The 17214-nt window shown below is 40.7% G+C and overlaps 1 protein-coding gene across 6 annotated transcripts in view; it reads left to right on the top strand.

Annotated features, from left to right (window-relative positions):
• Nucleotides 1-17214, top strand: part of STAG2 (stromal antigen 2) — a 151845-nt gene that overhangs the window by 122490 nt on the left and 12141 nt on the right. For all 6 annotated transcript variants that reach the window (XM_039489619.1, XM_039489621.1, XM_039489623.1 and 3 more), the window contains 6 exons: nucleotides 2748-2849; nucleotides 5903-6051; nucleotides 6771-6899; nucleotides 9944-10149; nucleotides 10626-10815; nucleotides 10901-11014. In XM_039489619.1, the coding sequence (XP_039345553.1) occupies nucleotides 2748-2849; nucleotides 5903-6051; nucleotides 6771-6899; nucleotides 9944-10149; nucleotides 10626-10815; nucleotides 10901-11014 (890 nt within the window). The remainder of the gene's footprint in view (nucleotides 1-2747; nucleotides 2850-5902; nucleotides 6052-6770; nucleotides 6900-9943; nucleotides 10150-10625; nucleotides 10816-10900; nucleotides 11015-17214) is intronic.

The raw sequence follows: 17214 nt of genomic DNA, 5'->3' as shown, positions 1-17214 counted from the left end.
GTTTCCATATGGAAAATTGCAAAGACAACTTTATTGTGTCAGAGTAACACATTGTTTTATTGTGTAAAATTATTCCCACAGCTGAACTTTAACACTTTTAATAGATTTATTTTCCCATCCTGATATATGGTACTTTTGATTTCTTGTTTGAGTATGGGAAGGTAGCTGGCTTTTTTAACCTCGTTACTGTAGATGAATAAAAATCAACTGAGTGATGGCTGATTCCAAATGAAAATGAAATTCTTTTTGATACACAAGATCTTTTAGAGTTTTATAGGATGGAAAAATTATTGGATCCAGGGAACAGAGATTCCCCACAAATAGAAATTTTACTCATTACACATAGATTACTGCTTTAGTTGAATAAATAATACCCTCTGTTCCTGGGATCCAGAGCCATGCCTGCTCATCCTGAGCCTTCTGTCTGTGAACATAAGTCTTTGCTCCTTAGGTGTACAAAAAATGCATTAACTATTCCATGCTGTTCCCCCCTCTGACCTATGGCTACACTACAGAGCTTACAGCTGTAGCATGGCTAGTGCAGATGCCCTAAACCAGAGATTCTTAACCTTTGCAGACTACTCTACCCCCTTCAGGAGTCTGATTTGTATAAACAAGTCAGTAGTTCTCAACCAGGGCTACGTTTACCGTGGGAGTACACAGAGGTCATCCAGGGACTACATCAATTTATCTAGATATTTGCCTAGTTTTACAACAAGCTAACAAAAAAAAGCACTAAAAAAAAGTCAGTACAAACTAAAATTTCATACTGGCAATGTCTTGTTTATACTGCTCTATATACTATACAGTGAAATGTAAGTAGAATACTTTTATTCCAATTTATTTACTTTATAATTATATGGTAAAAATGAGAAAGTAAGCAATTTTTCAGTAATAATGTGCTGTGACACTTTTGAATTTTTATGTCTGATTTTGTAAATTAGTGGTTTTTAAGTGAGGTATAATGTACGGGAGACCTATCAGACTCCTGAAAGGGGCACAGTAGTCTGGAAAGGTTGAAAGTCACTGATCTAGATAAGTTGATGTACCCTCTGGAAGACCTCTGTGTAACCTTAAAGGTACACATACCCCTGGTTGAGAACCAGTGCTCTAAGCTGATGGAAAGGAGCTCTGCCATTGACTTAATTACTCCAGCCCCCGCAAGCAGCAATAGCAGTGTCGTCAGGATAAACTCTCCCGCCAACGTAACGCTGTCCACACTGGCACGTAGGTTGGTGTAACTTTCATCACTCACAGGGGTGGATTATTCACACCCCCGAGGCACATAAATTATACCAACTTAAGCTGTAGTGTGTACTTAGCTTGAGTGTACAGCTTTTTTTTAACACAGTGACAGAGATTCTCTCCTAATTATTTTAACGTGCTTTCTGGATAACTAAGGAGTAAATATAGAGTCTTTATTCAATTTTAAATACTTTTAAGGAACAATAGCAGAAATTTTATTATTTCTTATTTATTAATTAAAGAAGGTAGCCCTCCTGTGGAAGTTGAGGAAGGAATACCCCCTTTGCCACAAAGAAAATGGACTTTCCTTACCATTGTCACCAAAATTACTAGGCTAAGCTCTCCTCCCAAGAAAGGCAGTGCTGCTAATGCTTATGTATTTATTAAGTATGGCTGCCTGTCAACCATGAAGCTAAATACAGTAATTCCTCACTTAACGTTGTAGTTATGTTCCTGAAAAATGCAACTTTAAGTGAAATGATGTTAAGTGACTCCAATTTCCCCATAAGAATGAATGTAAATAGGGGGGTTAGGTTCCAGGAATTGTTTTTGCCATACAGTACAGTACTATAGTTAGGAGGTGCCCCCGCCTTACCCCACACAGGCACAGCCCACTGGCACTGGAGACAGTGAGGCAGGCAAGGAGGCTGAAGGTGCTGTAGGCTAGGAGAAGCACATTGCGCAGTAGCAGCAGCTTCCTCTACTTTGCAAGCACCAGGGGCAGGGGGCTCAACCCTCTGCCCACCCACTCCACCCCTTCTCCCAAGCCCCCACCCTTAACCTGCCTCTTCTTCCCCCTCCCATCTCCCCCTTTACTCCGCACACCGTGTCCTTGCTCCTCCTCCCTCCTGCCTGCAGCAATCAGCTGGCTTGTGACGTTCAGGAGGGAGGCGCAAGGACATGGCACACAGGCGCCTCCTGAATGCCGCAAGCCAGCTGATTGCCACGGGCAGGAGGTGTGGGGCGGGTGAGGGGGAAGGTGCTGATCCATGGGGTCTGCCGGTCGGCGGTAGGCGCTGGGGGATGGGGAGCATAGGGGAACTGATAGGGGGGCTTCCAGCTGTGGACAAAGCAGGCAACCAAACAACGTTATAGCGAAGCATTGCACAACTTTAAATGGAGCATGTTCTATAATTGAGCAGGGACGTACGTTCGAAACAACGTTAAGCAAGAGGACATTAAGTGAGGAGTTACTGTAGGTCATTCTGCCTCAAAACCAACACTCTTGTTCATTAAGCAGGGTATGAAAGGCAACGGAAAACTTCTGTTGAACTTTTCAAAAATTTCAGATTTTGAGTATAATTTTATAGTGGTAAAAATGTGTGTTTTAACACTGTAAAGCTATTTCATCATTTCCTTCTTGTTAGGTTCTGAACATGTTTCTAGCAAAGTACATGGTAAAGAAAGTACATAATGCATTATTCTTTTCTGAAGGTCTCAGTAGTAAAATGTATTTTTCTAAAATCTAAAGCTTCAGCTGTTTTGTGTGGATTTTTTCCTAGTATTACAATGACTATGGAGATATTATCAAAGAAACAATGAGTAAAACAAGACAGATAGACAAAATTCAGTGTGCGAAGACACTTATTCTTAGTTTACAGCAGGTAAGAATTCATTTTAAATGTTCATATATAAATACAGAATAATAAAATATTCCTTGTTGGTTGTGGGTAACTTTTTCATAGGAAATTGCGTGGAGGGGAGGGTTAGAAGGAGGTATTAAACTGTAAAGCAAGGCTCTAATTATTTTTAAGGTGATTTAAAGAAAACGCTGCTTATTCTGCATTTGTCTTCAAGTATTATGTTAATGAAAGGTGGGAAAAAGATTGTAAAAATCTAATGAAGAGGTACTCTATCATAATATCTTACAGTTCTAGAATAGTGAGTGGAGCCACATGTTCATTTTAATAATATGATAAATGCATTACAAACTTCCTTAATTACACGTTCTTGAGCGGATCAACAAGGAAAAGTAGCTCCCACTTTTTCCCCAACTGTTTTCATTCTATCTAGTAATGAAAAAGACTTACCTTATTTATTACACATCAGTGCTTGGCAAAGGCTTCATTCATCTCAGAAATTAAAATATCTTTCAAAGCCCTAATTCAGCAATGACATAATTCAGGTGGACCCACATTGACGTTAGTGGGGTGCTGTGTGTTTGCAGGGGACCACCCACATGGATCTCACTTTAGGATTGTAGGCCTAGAACAGTGATTCTCAAACTTTTGTACTGATGACCCCTTTCACATAGCAAGCGCGAGTGCGACCCCTCCCCTCATATAAATTAAAAACGCTTTTAAATATATTTAATACCATTATAAATGCTGGATACAAAGCGGGGTTTGGGGTGGAGACTGACAGCTCATAACCCCCTATGTAATAACCTTACGACACTCTGAGAGGTCCCAACCCCCAGTTTGAGAACCTCTGGCCTAGAAAGAAAAAAATGTTCAAGTAACTGCTAATTTCTCTTTATACAGTTTTTTACTTTATCCAACTGGCTTAAGTTAGTAATTTTTTTGTGAAACCATAAAATCTCATCAGACTTCTCTGCGTGTATCCTATAGACAATCTAATGATCTAAAAAAGGTGTTAAACAGTATACTAATAATGGTCACATAATGCCAACTTGACGGGAGTTCCATATACTAGTGTGGTCGGAAAAAGAATACAAAGGGACTCAGAAAATGTAGAAAATACATTAAACTTGGAAAAATGCTTAGTAATGCATCTAGGAAACAACATTATAGGGGAGAACCCTTGGAAGCAGAAGAGCTGAAAAGAGTCCATAGGACTGATGGGGTGTGTCGACACAGGGATAAAAGACCTGCAGCCAGGGTGTGTTTGGCCCATGTCATCTGACTCAGGCTCAGACTGCGAGGCTAAAAGTCGCTGTGTAGAGGTTCAGGCTGGAGACGGAGCTCTGGGACCTTCTAGCCTCGCAGGGCCCAAGCCCGAACAGCTGCACAGTGATTTTTCAGATTCTGAGCCCAAGTCAGCTGACCTGAGTCAGCTGCAGGTTTTTTATCCCCATGTAGACATACCCATAGTGTACAAGAAATAAGACATTTTGCAGTGTAATATAACTGCAAAAAAGGCAATGAACTGCATAAATAGACACTTCATGGGACAAGCTGCTAGCAATCATTTTGTTCATAAATGCATGTAAATTGTATTTTGCTCCAGTACCTTGTTACAAAAAAGATACTGACAGATGGAAAGAAGTTTAGCGAATAGCACCAAAGAAGGAAGCTAGAAGTATTGATTTAAGAGGAAAGATTAAAAGAGCTCAGTGTATTCAGTTTTGCCAAATATTGGTGTAGGTCTACCAGTAAATGAAGGATATAAACATGGGGGCGGTGAGATCTAGGCTTCGTTGAAGTCATGAGAATTTTGCCATTTACATCAGTGGGGCCAGAATTTCACCGTAGAGGTGGAGAGGAGGAACTTTCATTTAGGATGGTACAAAGGGGTGAACTAGAAATTTATGGGTTGAGTAGGCACTCTACAGTGATAGTTGTTGCCAGTAGCTACCAGTATGGTGCTCTACTCTTGTTCGATGATAAGTCAGCTGTGTGCGTGTTCCCTCTGTGCTGCCCCAGTTCTGCGCAGATAGCTAACACAGCAAACCCCAAGAGAACCCCCAAAGACCACAGACTCTAGTAAGGTACGAAGGAACCCGAGCCAGGTTTATTGTCAAACGAAGCACAGTAATAGTTTCCCGTATACTCTACAAGCCATGCTATGAATTTGTGCCCCTGGCAATGGACCGGCTCAGTCAGTGGTGGGACTTTCCACTGCCCCCTAGGCCAGACAAAGATGCGCACTCCGGGACCTACTTTTATACAGTTAAAGTACAGATTACTCATCCTTACTGATGTATTGAGATACAGCCCCTTGGCTCATTAGGGTGCTGTCTTCCCCCTTTGATCATGTTGTTTCAAACAAACAGATCTATCCATCATGCTGTCTTTCTGACCCTGTCTTTAAGATGCACCTGCCTGTTCCTTGTTATGTCTGTGTAGTGTCCTTGTATCAGGATGTCCAGGTGCCATCTTGGCACAAGTTCCTTTTATTAGCACTTACATGTGAATGCACCTGCTTCTAACAACCCTCTTCTCGCCAACTTCTGTGAGCGGGGCCTGCCTCTGGCTCACAGCCCAGCTTTTGCTTAGCAATGCCTGAAAGTACTTTGGTTCAGGCTTCAGGCCTCAGACTGGGCCTTTGACACAAGAGTTTGTTTCAGGGCCTCATCTTACTACAGGAGTCTCCTGAGAAACCGTATGGATACCTAAATAGAAAATATTTAGGATGGGAATCTGGGGAATTACCCTGAGAACAAGGTGTGCTAAACTGTGCAGTTGTCTCATTCAGAATGTGCTGAAAGCCTCATATCTTGGGATATCTAAATCTAGACTAAACGGATTAGAGAATGTACTTTAAGGAATAATCCTGACTTGGCAGGGAGATGCATTTGTAGACTTAGGTTTTCATAAATCGCCAGTTTTCATTATTTTGTAATGAAACATTGCCTAATTATGCAAAATTTATTTTCTTACAATCACAAAAGTGAGAAATCTGGTTCTTAGTCTAGTTTTATACAATATTTGGTATATTTTAATCAGTAAATATCTTTCTTCCTCATTTCATGCAGCTTTTCAATGAGATGATACAAGAAAATGGTTATAATTTTGACAGATCATCACCGACATTTAGTGGTATTAAGGAACTTGCTCGACGTTTTGCTTTAACATTTGGACTTGATCAACTGAAAACAAGAGAAGCTATTGCCATGTTACACAAGTAATTATCTGATACATTTTTTTTTTACTTCAATTCCGCAGACAAGAAATTTTGTCTCTGACATGACAAATATTTTGTTTTGGGAATTTACCAAAGTGATGTATTAATACAAAATGTTTTAGTGCTGATTGAGGATCTTTTATTTTGCTAGTCAAGTAGACGTGAAAAAAGTGATTTTTCTATTGTAGTTTTACTTGATTCTAAGAATCATGTTTTCCCAGAGCTTTAAGTGGAGCCTGACTGTTCTACACCAAAATAAAAACTGAAGCACTGAATAACTCTACTGTTCAGCCTCATTCTAGTTCCTTTTACACTACATGAAATGCTAGGAAGTATCACGAAGAAGTGTTTTCAACCTCTTTGTTGATAAAGAAGGCTGACCCAGTTGACTACCCGTAGTACTCTTCCTTGTCATGTTGGAGAACCAAATTCATTCCATGCACTAGAGAGGATCAAGAAAGATTATGGAGACAGCAATTCCACCAGTTCACATAGGAGTAACACTAGATAACTTTCAAGGGTGTCCTATCTAATACCTCTGGAAGAATGGTGGTTTTGACCTTGTCTTGTTCTTCATGGATTTAATGCAGGGGGAAAGGAGTGAAATGACAAATTAGAACTCTCTCAGTGATTAGATACTTTGGTCATGTGGGTGGTGCTATAGAAAACTGTAAAATAGGTAATTCTTCTTAATCTTAATTTTTAACTTTTATTTTCAGAGATGGCATAGAGTTTGCTTTTAAAGAGCCTAATCCACAAGGTGAGAGCCATCCTCCTTTAAATTTGGCATTTCTTGATATTCTGAGTGAGTTCTCCTCCAAACTTCTCAGACAAGACAAAAGAACAGTGTAAGTATTCTCTGAAAGTTCTTATTATGAAATGTTAAATGATGAAAACATCATAGTTAAATTTGATAACATTTTATCTCTAATTCCACCTTTATTATTAACTAGGCAAAAAATTGCCATCACTACTGTTGAAGTAAACTTCAGTAACATTTAGAATTAATGGAAAAGCAAGGGAAAGGCAAGCTATTATAGCAGAGTCCCTGATTTTTGTAATAAGTATATCATAATATTAGTTGTTAACTAAGGAAGTATTAGCTGTTCTATAATTGTTAAGAGATTACTTGGTGTCTCCTGTTCTGCTTTCAGCTATTGAAATCATAGCTTTTAATGGAAAGAATAAACATCATTAACAGTTTGAAAAGCTTGCACTTCAAGTGGCTGTATATATTCCTAGTTATATAGGTAATAGGCTGCACTGGTTGGCTTATCTATAGAACCTTTCTGAGCAGTGCCTTTTAGAACACAGGTGCACCTCCTCATTTCAGCATTCATAAACATTCTGAGAGTGGGGCTATATAAGGGGGCACTGTGCCCTCTACTACCACAATTCCTTCCAACTGCTAGTGCTAGATGGAAGTGAATTGTTCCGGTCCTTTGGATCCGTTTTTTATTCCTACCATAGTGTCTTGGATAGCCTGTTGGTGTTGGTGACGTTAGTATGTTAGTAATTTTTAGTTTTAGTTTTTAGGGTTGGTTCTATAGGTCTGTAGGTTGACAGATCCAAAGAAGCCAGGTTCCAAGCGATGTCCTCTCTGAGCCAATTTCTGGCACTGGGATGATCAAGTGAGATGTGTTAAGTGCCTCAGTGAGAGTCATGCTCCTTTTGGGTGTTCCATCTGTTGGACCTTCACACCCAGAATGTGTAATGAGAGGTAAAACAGGCTGCCAGGTGCTCCTGCTTAAGAAAACTTACTGCTAGACCCTGGGGTTTTGAGAGCTCTTCAGATCCAAAGGCTAAGAGGTCTCTATCAGCTCCAACTGCATCAAGGTAGGGTGCCTAAAAAAATCCCAGGGATGTCTTTGCTGGTTCTAGCTGACATGCCTAGTTAATAAGATCCTCCTATTAAAGCTGAGAGAATGTCAGTTGCAAAGAAAAAGGTGAAGGAGAAGACAGTCGCTGTCAGATAGGCACAGTTGTCTTTACCAAACCTAGTATCAATGACTGATCTGAAGAGGACCGTTACAGGAGTAGTAGAAGTTTGTTTGGCATCTGATTGTTCTTTGGATCGTTTGAGGATAGGAAAAGGTAGACTTTGTCAGTTCCAAGGTCTAAATCCCCTACTGATGATGAGAGGGAGGATGGAAGATACTCTTTCTCTGGACCATCTCTGTCTCCTCCTCCTAAATCTCCTACAGTATCACCAGACAGACCTTTCTCACAGTTCGTGTTTCTTCATTCTCTGGGCTGTTTTCTCCTGTGAGATCCATAGTACATCTGAGGACAGATCCACAATTAAAGAGGATCAAGAAAGAGTCAAAAGATCTGAGCCCTCCAAGTTTATGCCCCCCAACTCTTGGTTTTCTCAGCCCTTTGGACATTTTGTACCTCTATTTTGGATAGTCTCTTGCAACCTGCTAAGGTAGTTTGTGTTGCCCCTGCTTCCTGTCAGCCCGTTTCTAAGAAGGCAGATGAACTGTATCAAATCCCATGTGAGGGGGTTTTGTGTTTTTCATATATTTCCCTTGCCACATTGTTTGTTGGTTGCAGTAGCTAGTAATATATTTAAGTCTGGTCAAGCTCATTCAACCCCCATAGATAAAGAAGGAAGAAGTTGGATGCCCTGAAAAGAATTTTTTTCTTCTTAATCTCTAGGTATTAGAGTATCTAATTACCCAATGGCAATGTCCCACTTTATAAATTCAATCTGTAGGAGAAAATGGCTACCTTTGTGCAAGAGTTATCAGACGAACACAGAAGATTGGCCAGTGCTATCTTGGGAGAGGGACATAATGTGGCAAAGCATGTTCTCAGGGCTTCTTTTGATATTTTTGATTCTTCAGCCAGAGTCTTAACATCTGCTGTTACTTTGAGAAGACATCCCTGGTCTGTTGATGACCCTGGACACTAGGTTTAAGATTTGGGATCTCGCCTTTGAGAGTGATTCTCTTTTCAGTAACAAGGAGGATGAGCTTTTGGAAAAGTTGAGACTAAATCTACTGCTCATTTGCTTGATTTGTTTTCCACTGCTAGAAGGAGACCACCTACCACTTTTCGTTACTAGATACAATGAAGATTGAGGATAAAATTATATCTTTCAACTCAAGACAGCAACAACACCAGCAAACAGCTTCTTCCTTGCAGTTTCAACAAAAGAAGAAGTCATTCAGGTCCAAGCTTCATCAAAACAAAATGGAATACCAAAGATTCCATTTTGCAGATTATATAAGCATTTAAGACATGAATAAATGAAGTATTCTTACATGTAACTTGAGTTCTTTGAGGTGACTCTGTATATTCACACATCCCACTCACCTTCCCCTCCTTCTCAGAGTCCTATCTTTGTTTCTGTGGGTCAGCAATAGATGGAATTGAGATGTTAGAAGGCGCAACATCCACTTACATAGCCTCTCACCCTCAGAATGTTTGAACATGGATGGGAGGGGTAATAGAGCACACCATGCACCCACTAACAGGCACTGCTTAGAGATGGTTAGGTTGCACCAGTTGGCACATTATCCATAAGTGTGAATACGCCAAGTTACAAGTAACCTTTATTTGTTCATGTAGGAAATGTGTATATAATCTCTAAAATCGAATTTTTGATATGCCATGAGTAACTACACTGGAGCAAACAAGTATGATCACAACAAAGCAAACTGTTTGTTTCAGTTATTTTCACACTAAGGTGGATGAACAAGTCTAGACATCTTGTTGAGTTTTCTGTTGGCAACACTTTTTTGTTAATTAGGTTATAAAAGTCTTTGAAATTAGGAATGAAGATGACATTATGATGCAAGTTTTTGAGTAATCAGATTTACATTTCTTAAAATATAGGAATGTCTTAATATATTCTGCACATTTATAATCATTATTTCTTTTAAAGGTATGTTTACTTGGAGAAATTCATGACCTTTCAGATGTCTCTACGAAGAGAAGATGTGTGGCTTCCTCTCATGTCTTATAGGAATTCCTTACTAGCCGGAGGTGATGATGATACTATGTCAGTCATTAGCGGAATCAGCAGTAGAGGCTCTACAGTAAGGAATAAGAAAACAAAACCAGCAACAGGGAAGCGGAAAATACCTGAAGGTGTGAATTTTTTCTTACTTACAAATATATTGACATTTTCGGAAGTTAATGAAGCCAACCTCATTTACACAAGCTGGGGATCTGACCTTGAGTTTTCATATTTGTCAGATTGAAAAGAGTATCTCTGTCCTTTAATGTATCTTTACAACCTAATTTTGTGTATATATATTTCTTGCAATGCTACCCTGAATAGGAAGTCTGAATGATAAGACATGGGCACACAGATCAAGTGAAGGAAAAAACAATGTGCTTTTAGTGGTAAGGTATTTAAGGTATTTAAAATAATTTATGCAATGGTCAGTTGTGCCAAGGCATTCTTGAGTACATTTTACTCTGCAGATTCTTAAAAATTAAGAAATGTATTATTGATCCCCAATGGACACCTTGAAAGATATATCACTCTATTTGTCACATTTAAATAATTTGATTTTAAATTGGTGTGAAAAGTATATGCTGATATTGTTCTTCACTTTCAGCGGAAGAAAGCAGTAGTAGTGACAGCATGTGGTTGAACAGGGAGCAGACAATGCACACACCAGTCATGATGCAAACGCCACAACTCACTTCCACAATCATGAGGGAGCCTAAGCGGTTGCGACCTGAAGAAAGTTACATGGGTGTATATCCAATGCAGCCTGAACACCATCAAGCTCCACTTGATTACAAGTATGTAGAAACAACTAACACATACATTGTATTACTGTTCAAATATGAAACCAGTTCACATTTAAAGGAGAATAATTTTTTTTAGCACGCAAGTAACGTGGATGTTGGCTCAAAGACAACAAGAAGAAGCAGCCAGGCAACAGCAAGAGAGGGCAGCGATGAACTATGTCAAACTGAGAACTAACTTGCAGCATGCCATGTGAGTAGGACTGAGTAAAAAGATTATATATTTTTTCAATTTTTTTGTGCGTGACTTCATAGACTATATATATTTATATAGTCCCCTGTTACACTTTTTGAATTTTACTATTTTTGAGTTGTCTTGGTATCTTGGCAATTGGCATCTTAGAAATGCCTAGAGATGGAAGCAATGGCAAAATAGAAAGTTAATTTTAACTTAGCTTATATGACTAAGCAATTTAAGCTGCTTCATTTCTTACTATTTTTATTTTTTCATACAGATTCCAAAGATGTAAAGTAATACCATGTCTTTTAGCATGACATGAGTTTGATACAAATATGAACTTGAATCTGAGGCTAAATTAACTGTTCTCTGTGGCAAATTTTGGTATACTGTATTGAATTGTACTGGAGAATACACTTTGAATGCAATATCTTTTTGAGTAAAAAGATTATTAAAATAAGAGTTTTATATGTGTAGAAGAAGTAGTCTTGATTCCAAGATCACATTTAATTTTTGTGACTGTTGAAAAACAAACACTTAAAGTTTAGAGAAGTTGTTTAGTCCAAGAAGTCAAGCAGTATGTACTCACGATTATCCAAACTTACTTACACAAATCATCCAGATCTCCTCCTCTGTGTTTGTGTTTGGCAGGGGCAGGCATTCAACAAGGCAACCCAGTCACCCATCCACTGCCTGGGTGGGCCACATCACATCCACACCCACAGAAGGCACCACAATCCTCTGACTGCCAGGGCCAGAAAAGACAGAGACATTTGGCTATGACTTCTTATGGAGAGATCATTGCGTCCAGCATCGGGCCATGGTCTGGACACTTCCGTTTATGTGGCTCTCTCACACTGCTAGGTCATCCACCAACCCTCATTCGCCACATACTTCTAAGAAGAAATTTTTTCTTCAAGTGCTTGCTCATGTCCATACCATGCTGGGTATGTTCCTCTCCTCCAGTCCATCCAGGGGGGGCCTACTATCTCTCTTGCTTCCAGAACCAGGAGGGAACAGGGTTCATCAGGCACCTTTCCGACACCATGTCCTCCGGCACCACCCATGGGCAAGCTCTACCTGATCCTGGCATTCCAGCAGCTATGTTTTATATCAACAAGCAAGGAGGGGCCAGTTGTACCTAACCCTGAGAGGCCTGCTCTGGCCTAGCATAGCAGGTACTGGGTACAGGTAGATATAGATGATATAAGGCTATCTACTACTATCTACTTGGCCAAGTGAAGTGTGGTTGGTTGTTAGCCTCTGAACTCTCCTCTCAATAGAATAGACTCCTTCTTTCTATCAGGACTTACCTGCTCCACCCAAAGAGACAGGGTCTGGCACTCTTGTCTATTAAGGTTAATCTGGCAGCCATCTCAGCCTTCCACCCCACAGTGAATGGCAGAATAGTGTTCTCATAATATGACAGTCTGGTTTCTCAAGGGGTTGGAAAGACTGTATCCTCAGGTTCGCGAACTGAACCCCCACTTCCCATGGGACTGTGGTTCCTTCTGGGCTTAGCTATTTGCCCCTCTTGCATCATGCATCATGCTACTACTACTCTCTCTGGAAGGAAGGTTGATGATGGTGATCATCTTGGCCAGAAGGGTCTCTGAGATCAGGGCCTTTACATCAGAACCTCCTTACAGAGCTTTGTCAGCAGCATTCCTCACACAGGTACCAATCCAGGACATCTGCAGAGCTGAACTTGGACCCAATATCCCCAGCACTGCGCACCGCAGCAGCATGCCATGGCATATATGGATGGAAATGACACATCTTGAAGGACAAGACAAAGGTTTTTTTTCCCATGCCCATGCTGGAAGGGACTAACTACCTCTTACCTCTCTTGACAAACTGACACCACTCCCCTACAGATCACAAGATCAGACATCATGACATCTTTGGGGATGAGACATAGCTCCAAGGACCATCTGAGTACCTCTGGTACCACAACTAAAGAGCCTAAACGGGCGGACCTGCAGCCGCCAGCACCATCTCTGGGACCAACAAGACAAGCGGACACACCAACCCAAATCAAACTTCAGGCTCATGGGCACTGATGACCACCAACGGCTCTGTTTGTCGACTGTACATATGCAGCACACCAGCCAAGCCACCTGTGCACTCTCTGGCACCAGTGACACCCTCGGCACCATGCAAGACCTCAACTCCATCTGCTGGCTGTTCAAGTGAATGCACCTCTCCCTCCACACTGATGCATCCTAGCTCCTTGCTGACCTGCCTGAGTCACCATTACTTAGACACGACCTCCTTCTGCCTCCATCCTCTTCTCCGGAATTACAGCACTGCTTCATCCTCTTCTCCGGAATTACAGCACTGCTTCCTTTCCCCTCTAAGGATGGCACTGTTCTTCCCTGACGAGGAAGAGGAGAACTACCTCTCCCCCTTACATTCAGGACAGGCACAAAACATATTAGTTACACCCATTCTAACACATGGCCATACATACTGATCCGTGGGCCATGTACAGATCACAGTTTGGGAATCCTCCCATAGAGTAAAGCTGGAGGCATACACGTTCACCATCCCCATCCGTCTCTCGACCACCAGAGACCAAGACACTCCCAACAGCAGACGTGGAAGAAAAACAGGAGGAGGTGGTTACACTACCACTCCTTTTCTTCCCCCAATGAGGCTATCATACTTCCCACCCCCTACATCAGCAGACGACTTTAAACACTTTCAGGAGCTGTTCTGCAAGGTAGCAGACTCCCTCCAGATTCCTTTTGGAGAAACTGAAAGAACAGCAGCACAAACTGCTCAACATCCTGCATGCATCTTCATCGTCCAAAATAGCCCTACCTGTCAATGAGGCCCTTCTTGACCTGGCCAAGGTGCTCTGGCAGACCCCAGCATTCATCCCATCGACCTACAAGCGAGCAAACAAGAAATATGTCCCCACTAAAGACATGAAATTTCTTTTTTCTCACCCCACTCTAAATAACCTAGTTGTCAATGCTGTGCACAAAAAGGGACACGAATACCAACTTAAATCCACCCCTTATGACTGGGATTGGAAGTAACTGTACTAGGGCTGTTGATTTAATCGCAGTTAACTCACACGATTAACTAAAAAAAATTAATCGTGATTAATCGCAATTTTAATTGCACTGTTAAACAATAGAATATCAATTGAATTTATTAAATATTTTGGGATTTTTTTTCTACATTTTCAAATATATTGATTTTGATTACAACACAGTATACCAAGTAGACAGTGGTCACTTTATATTGTTACTTTTTATTACAAATATTTGCACTATAACAGTGGCAAACAAAAGAAAGTTTTTTTCAATTCAACTCATACAAGTACTGTAATGCAATCTCTTTATGGTGAAAGTGCAACTTAAAAAAGTAGATTTTTTTTTTGTGTTACATAACTGCAGTCAAAAACAAAACAATGGAAAACTTTTGAGCCTGCGGCAAACAAGTTTGTTTACATTTACGGGAAATAATGCTGTCTGCTTCTTATTTACAATGTTACCTGAAAGTGAGAACAGGTGTTCACATGTCACTTTTGTAGCTGGCATTGCAAGGTATTTATGTGCCGTATATGCTAAACATTCGTATGTCCCTTCATGCTTCGGCTAGAGGACGTGCTTCTATGCTGATGATTCTACTTAAAAAAAAAAAGTGTTAATTAAATTTGTGGCTGAACTCCTTGGGGAAGAATTGTATGTCTCCTTCTCTTTTTTACCTGCCTTCTACCCAGCACATCTTGTTCTTTTAAGAACACTTTCACTGCAAATTTGACAAAATGCAAAGAAGGTACCAATGTGAGGTTTAAGAATCTGAAGTGCCTTCCAAAATCTGAGTGGGACAAGGTGGAGAGATGCTTTCAGAAGTCTTATAAGAGCAACACTATGATGCGTAAACTACAGAACTTGAACCACCAATGGCATCTGACTCAGATGATGAAAATGAACATGTATCAGTTGGCACTGCTTTGGATGGTTATCAAGCATGGACACATGTCCTTTGAAACGGTGATTGAAGCATGAAAGGACATATGACTCTTTAGTGCATCTGGTACATAAATATTTTTTTGCTCGCTGGCTACAATAGTGCCACGCGAACACCTGTTCTCACTTTCAGGTGATATTGTAAACAAGAAGTGGGCAGCATTATCTCCTGCAAATGTAAACAAACTTGTTTGTCTGAGCGATTGGCTGAACAAGAAGTAGAATTGAGTGGACTTGTAGGCTCTAAAGTTTTCCATTGTTTTATTTTTGAATGCAGGGTTTTTTTGTACATAATTCTACATTTGTAAGTTAAACTTTGATGATAAAGAGATTGCACTACAATACTTGTATTAGGTGAATTGAAAAATACTATTACATTTGTTTTTTACACTGCAAATAAAAAATAAACGTAAAGTAAGCACTGTACACTTTGTTCTGTGTTGTAATTTAAATCAATATATTTGAAAATGTAGAAAATACCCAGAACTATTCTAATAAACGGTATTCTATTATTCACGATAAATTTTTTTAATCACTTGACAGCCCTGGACTGTACCTATTCGGCCACAAGGCTTATTCATCCAGTCCTCTCCAATTCTGCATCTCCAACTATGAGACTCTCTTGGCCAAATACAATTGTTAATTATTCCAAGATACAGTAGAGCCTCAGTTACAAACACCTCTGGAATGGAGGTTGTTCGTAACTGTGAAATACTTGCAACTCTGAACAAAACATTATGATTGTTCTTTCAAAGGTTTATAATTGAACATTGGCTTAATACCGCTTTGAAAATTTACTATGCAGAAGAAAAATGCTGCTTTTAACCATCTTACTTTAAATGAAACAAGCATGGAAACAGTTCCTTTAACCTTGTCAAATCTTTTTTTAAAATTTCCCTTTTTTTTATTAGTTTACATGTAACAATACTGTTGCATGTAATTTGCTTTTTTTTGGTCTCCCCTGCTGCTGCCTGATTGCGTACTTCTGGTTCCAAATGAGGTGTTTGGTTGACTGGTCAGTTTGTAACTCTGGTGTTCACAACTCTGAGGTTCTACTGTACAGAAAGTCTGCCAAGACATTTCTGAAATGAGAAGGAGTAGCCCCAGGCGCTTAGGTCAGAAGTATGCCTCTTGGCCCATCCAGCTTTACAAGCCTCCTTGGATTCTGCAGATACTGCTGCCTTTTCCATCGTGATTGCCATAGTCATGAGATGGGCATCATGGCTATACATTTCAGGTCACCCAAAGGAGGTACAAACCACTATTGAGGACCTACCCTCTGAGGGCCCCAAATTAGTTGCAGAGCACACGGATGAGTCCCTACACTCCCTAAAGAACTCTCAAGCAACTCTCTGCTCTCTCTACATTTATAAGCGAGCACTGAAGAGACTGGGGAAATACCAACCTCCCCCCCGAGCCCAAGCACCACTGTTCACTGCTCATCGACGTTATAACACACAACGCCCCCTAACAAGCACAGACATTCGACTTCCCCAGGGGCTACCTCTCACATGCCTTCAGCCAAACAGTTTTGAAGCTGTGGTTGAGGACCCAAGAAGCCTCCTCCCTGTTCCAGTCACGACAACCATCTCCAACACCCCACCAGTTTGGCGACCATTTAGCCCCTTTCTTTCCATCATGGAACTCATTAAGATGAATGTGTGTCAGTGCTACGCTCCAACCAATGACAGGACAGAAAACCAGATGACCCCATGTCTGCATTAGCAAGAAGTTCAGAAGATCCTTGCAGGGCGTTAGAGTTAGAAGAGGAGCAGGCGTGGCGTCCGACCATCACTTAGTGGTGGCCAGATTGAAGCTGAAGCTGAAGAAGGATCAGTCTGAGGAAGAGGAAGACAGTGTACTCAACAGATGGCAGAAAGTGAGAGACACACTTAGGTCAGCATGCCAGGAAGTGCTTGGAATTAAGAAACACCAGCAGAAAGAGTGGATCAACAGAGCAGTGAAGAGGAATATTAGGAAAGACAAGAGAGATTATGTGGATGGACTGGCAGCAGAAGCAGAGCAGGCAGCAGCGACTGTCTGGAAAGTTCAGCAAAAGACAAGCAGGAAAGTCTATAACAGGAATAGAACTACAGATGAACAGATGGAACTCCTGAACAGACCAGCACCAGCCATCACCATGATGAAGAACAGAGCAGAGGCCCTGAAAGCAGACCTGGATGCCTCAGTGGAAATGCTGAGAAAATATGGGAAGAAGAAGTGATTCCT

The sequence above is a fragment of the Mauremys reevesii genome, linkage group 9, assembly GCF_016161935.1.
Source record: "Mauremys reevesii isolate NIE-2019 linkage group 9, ASM1616193v1, whole genome shotgun sequence".
Classification (NCBI taxonomy): domain Eukaryota; kingdom Metazoa; phylum Chordata; order Testudines; family Geoemydidae; genus Mauremys; species Mauremys reevesii.
Note: the sequence above shows the minus strand (reverse complement) of the source record. Positions and strands in the feature narration are given on the sequence as shown.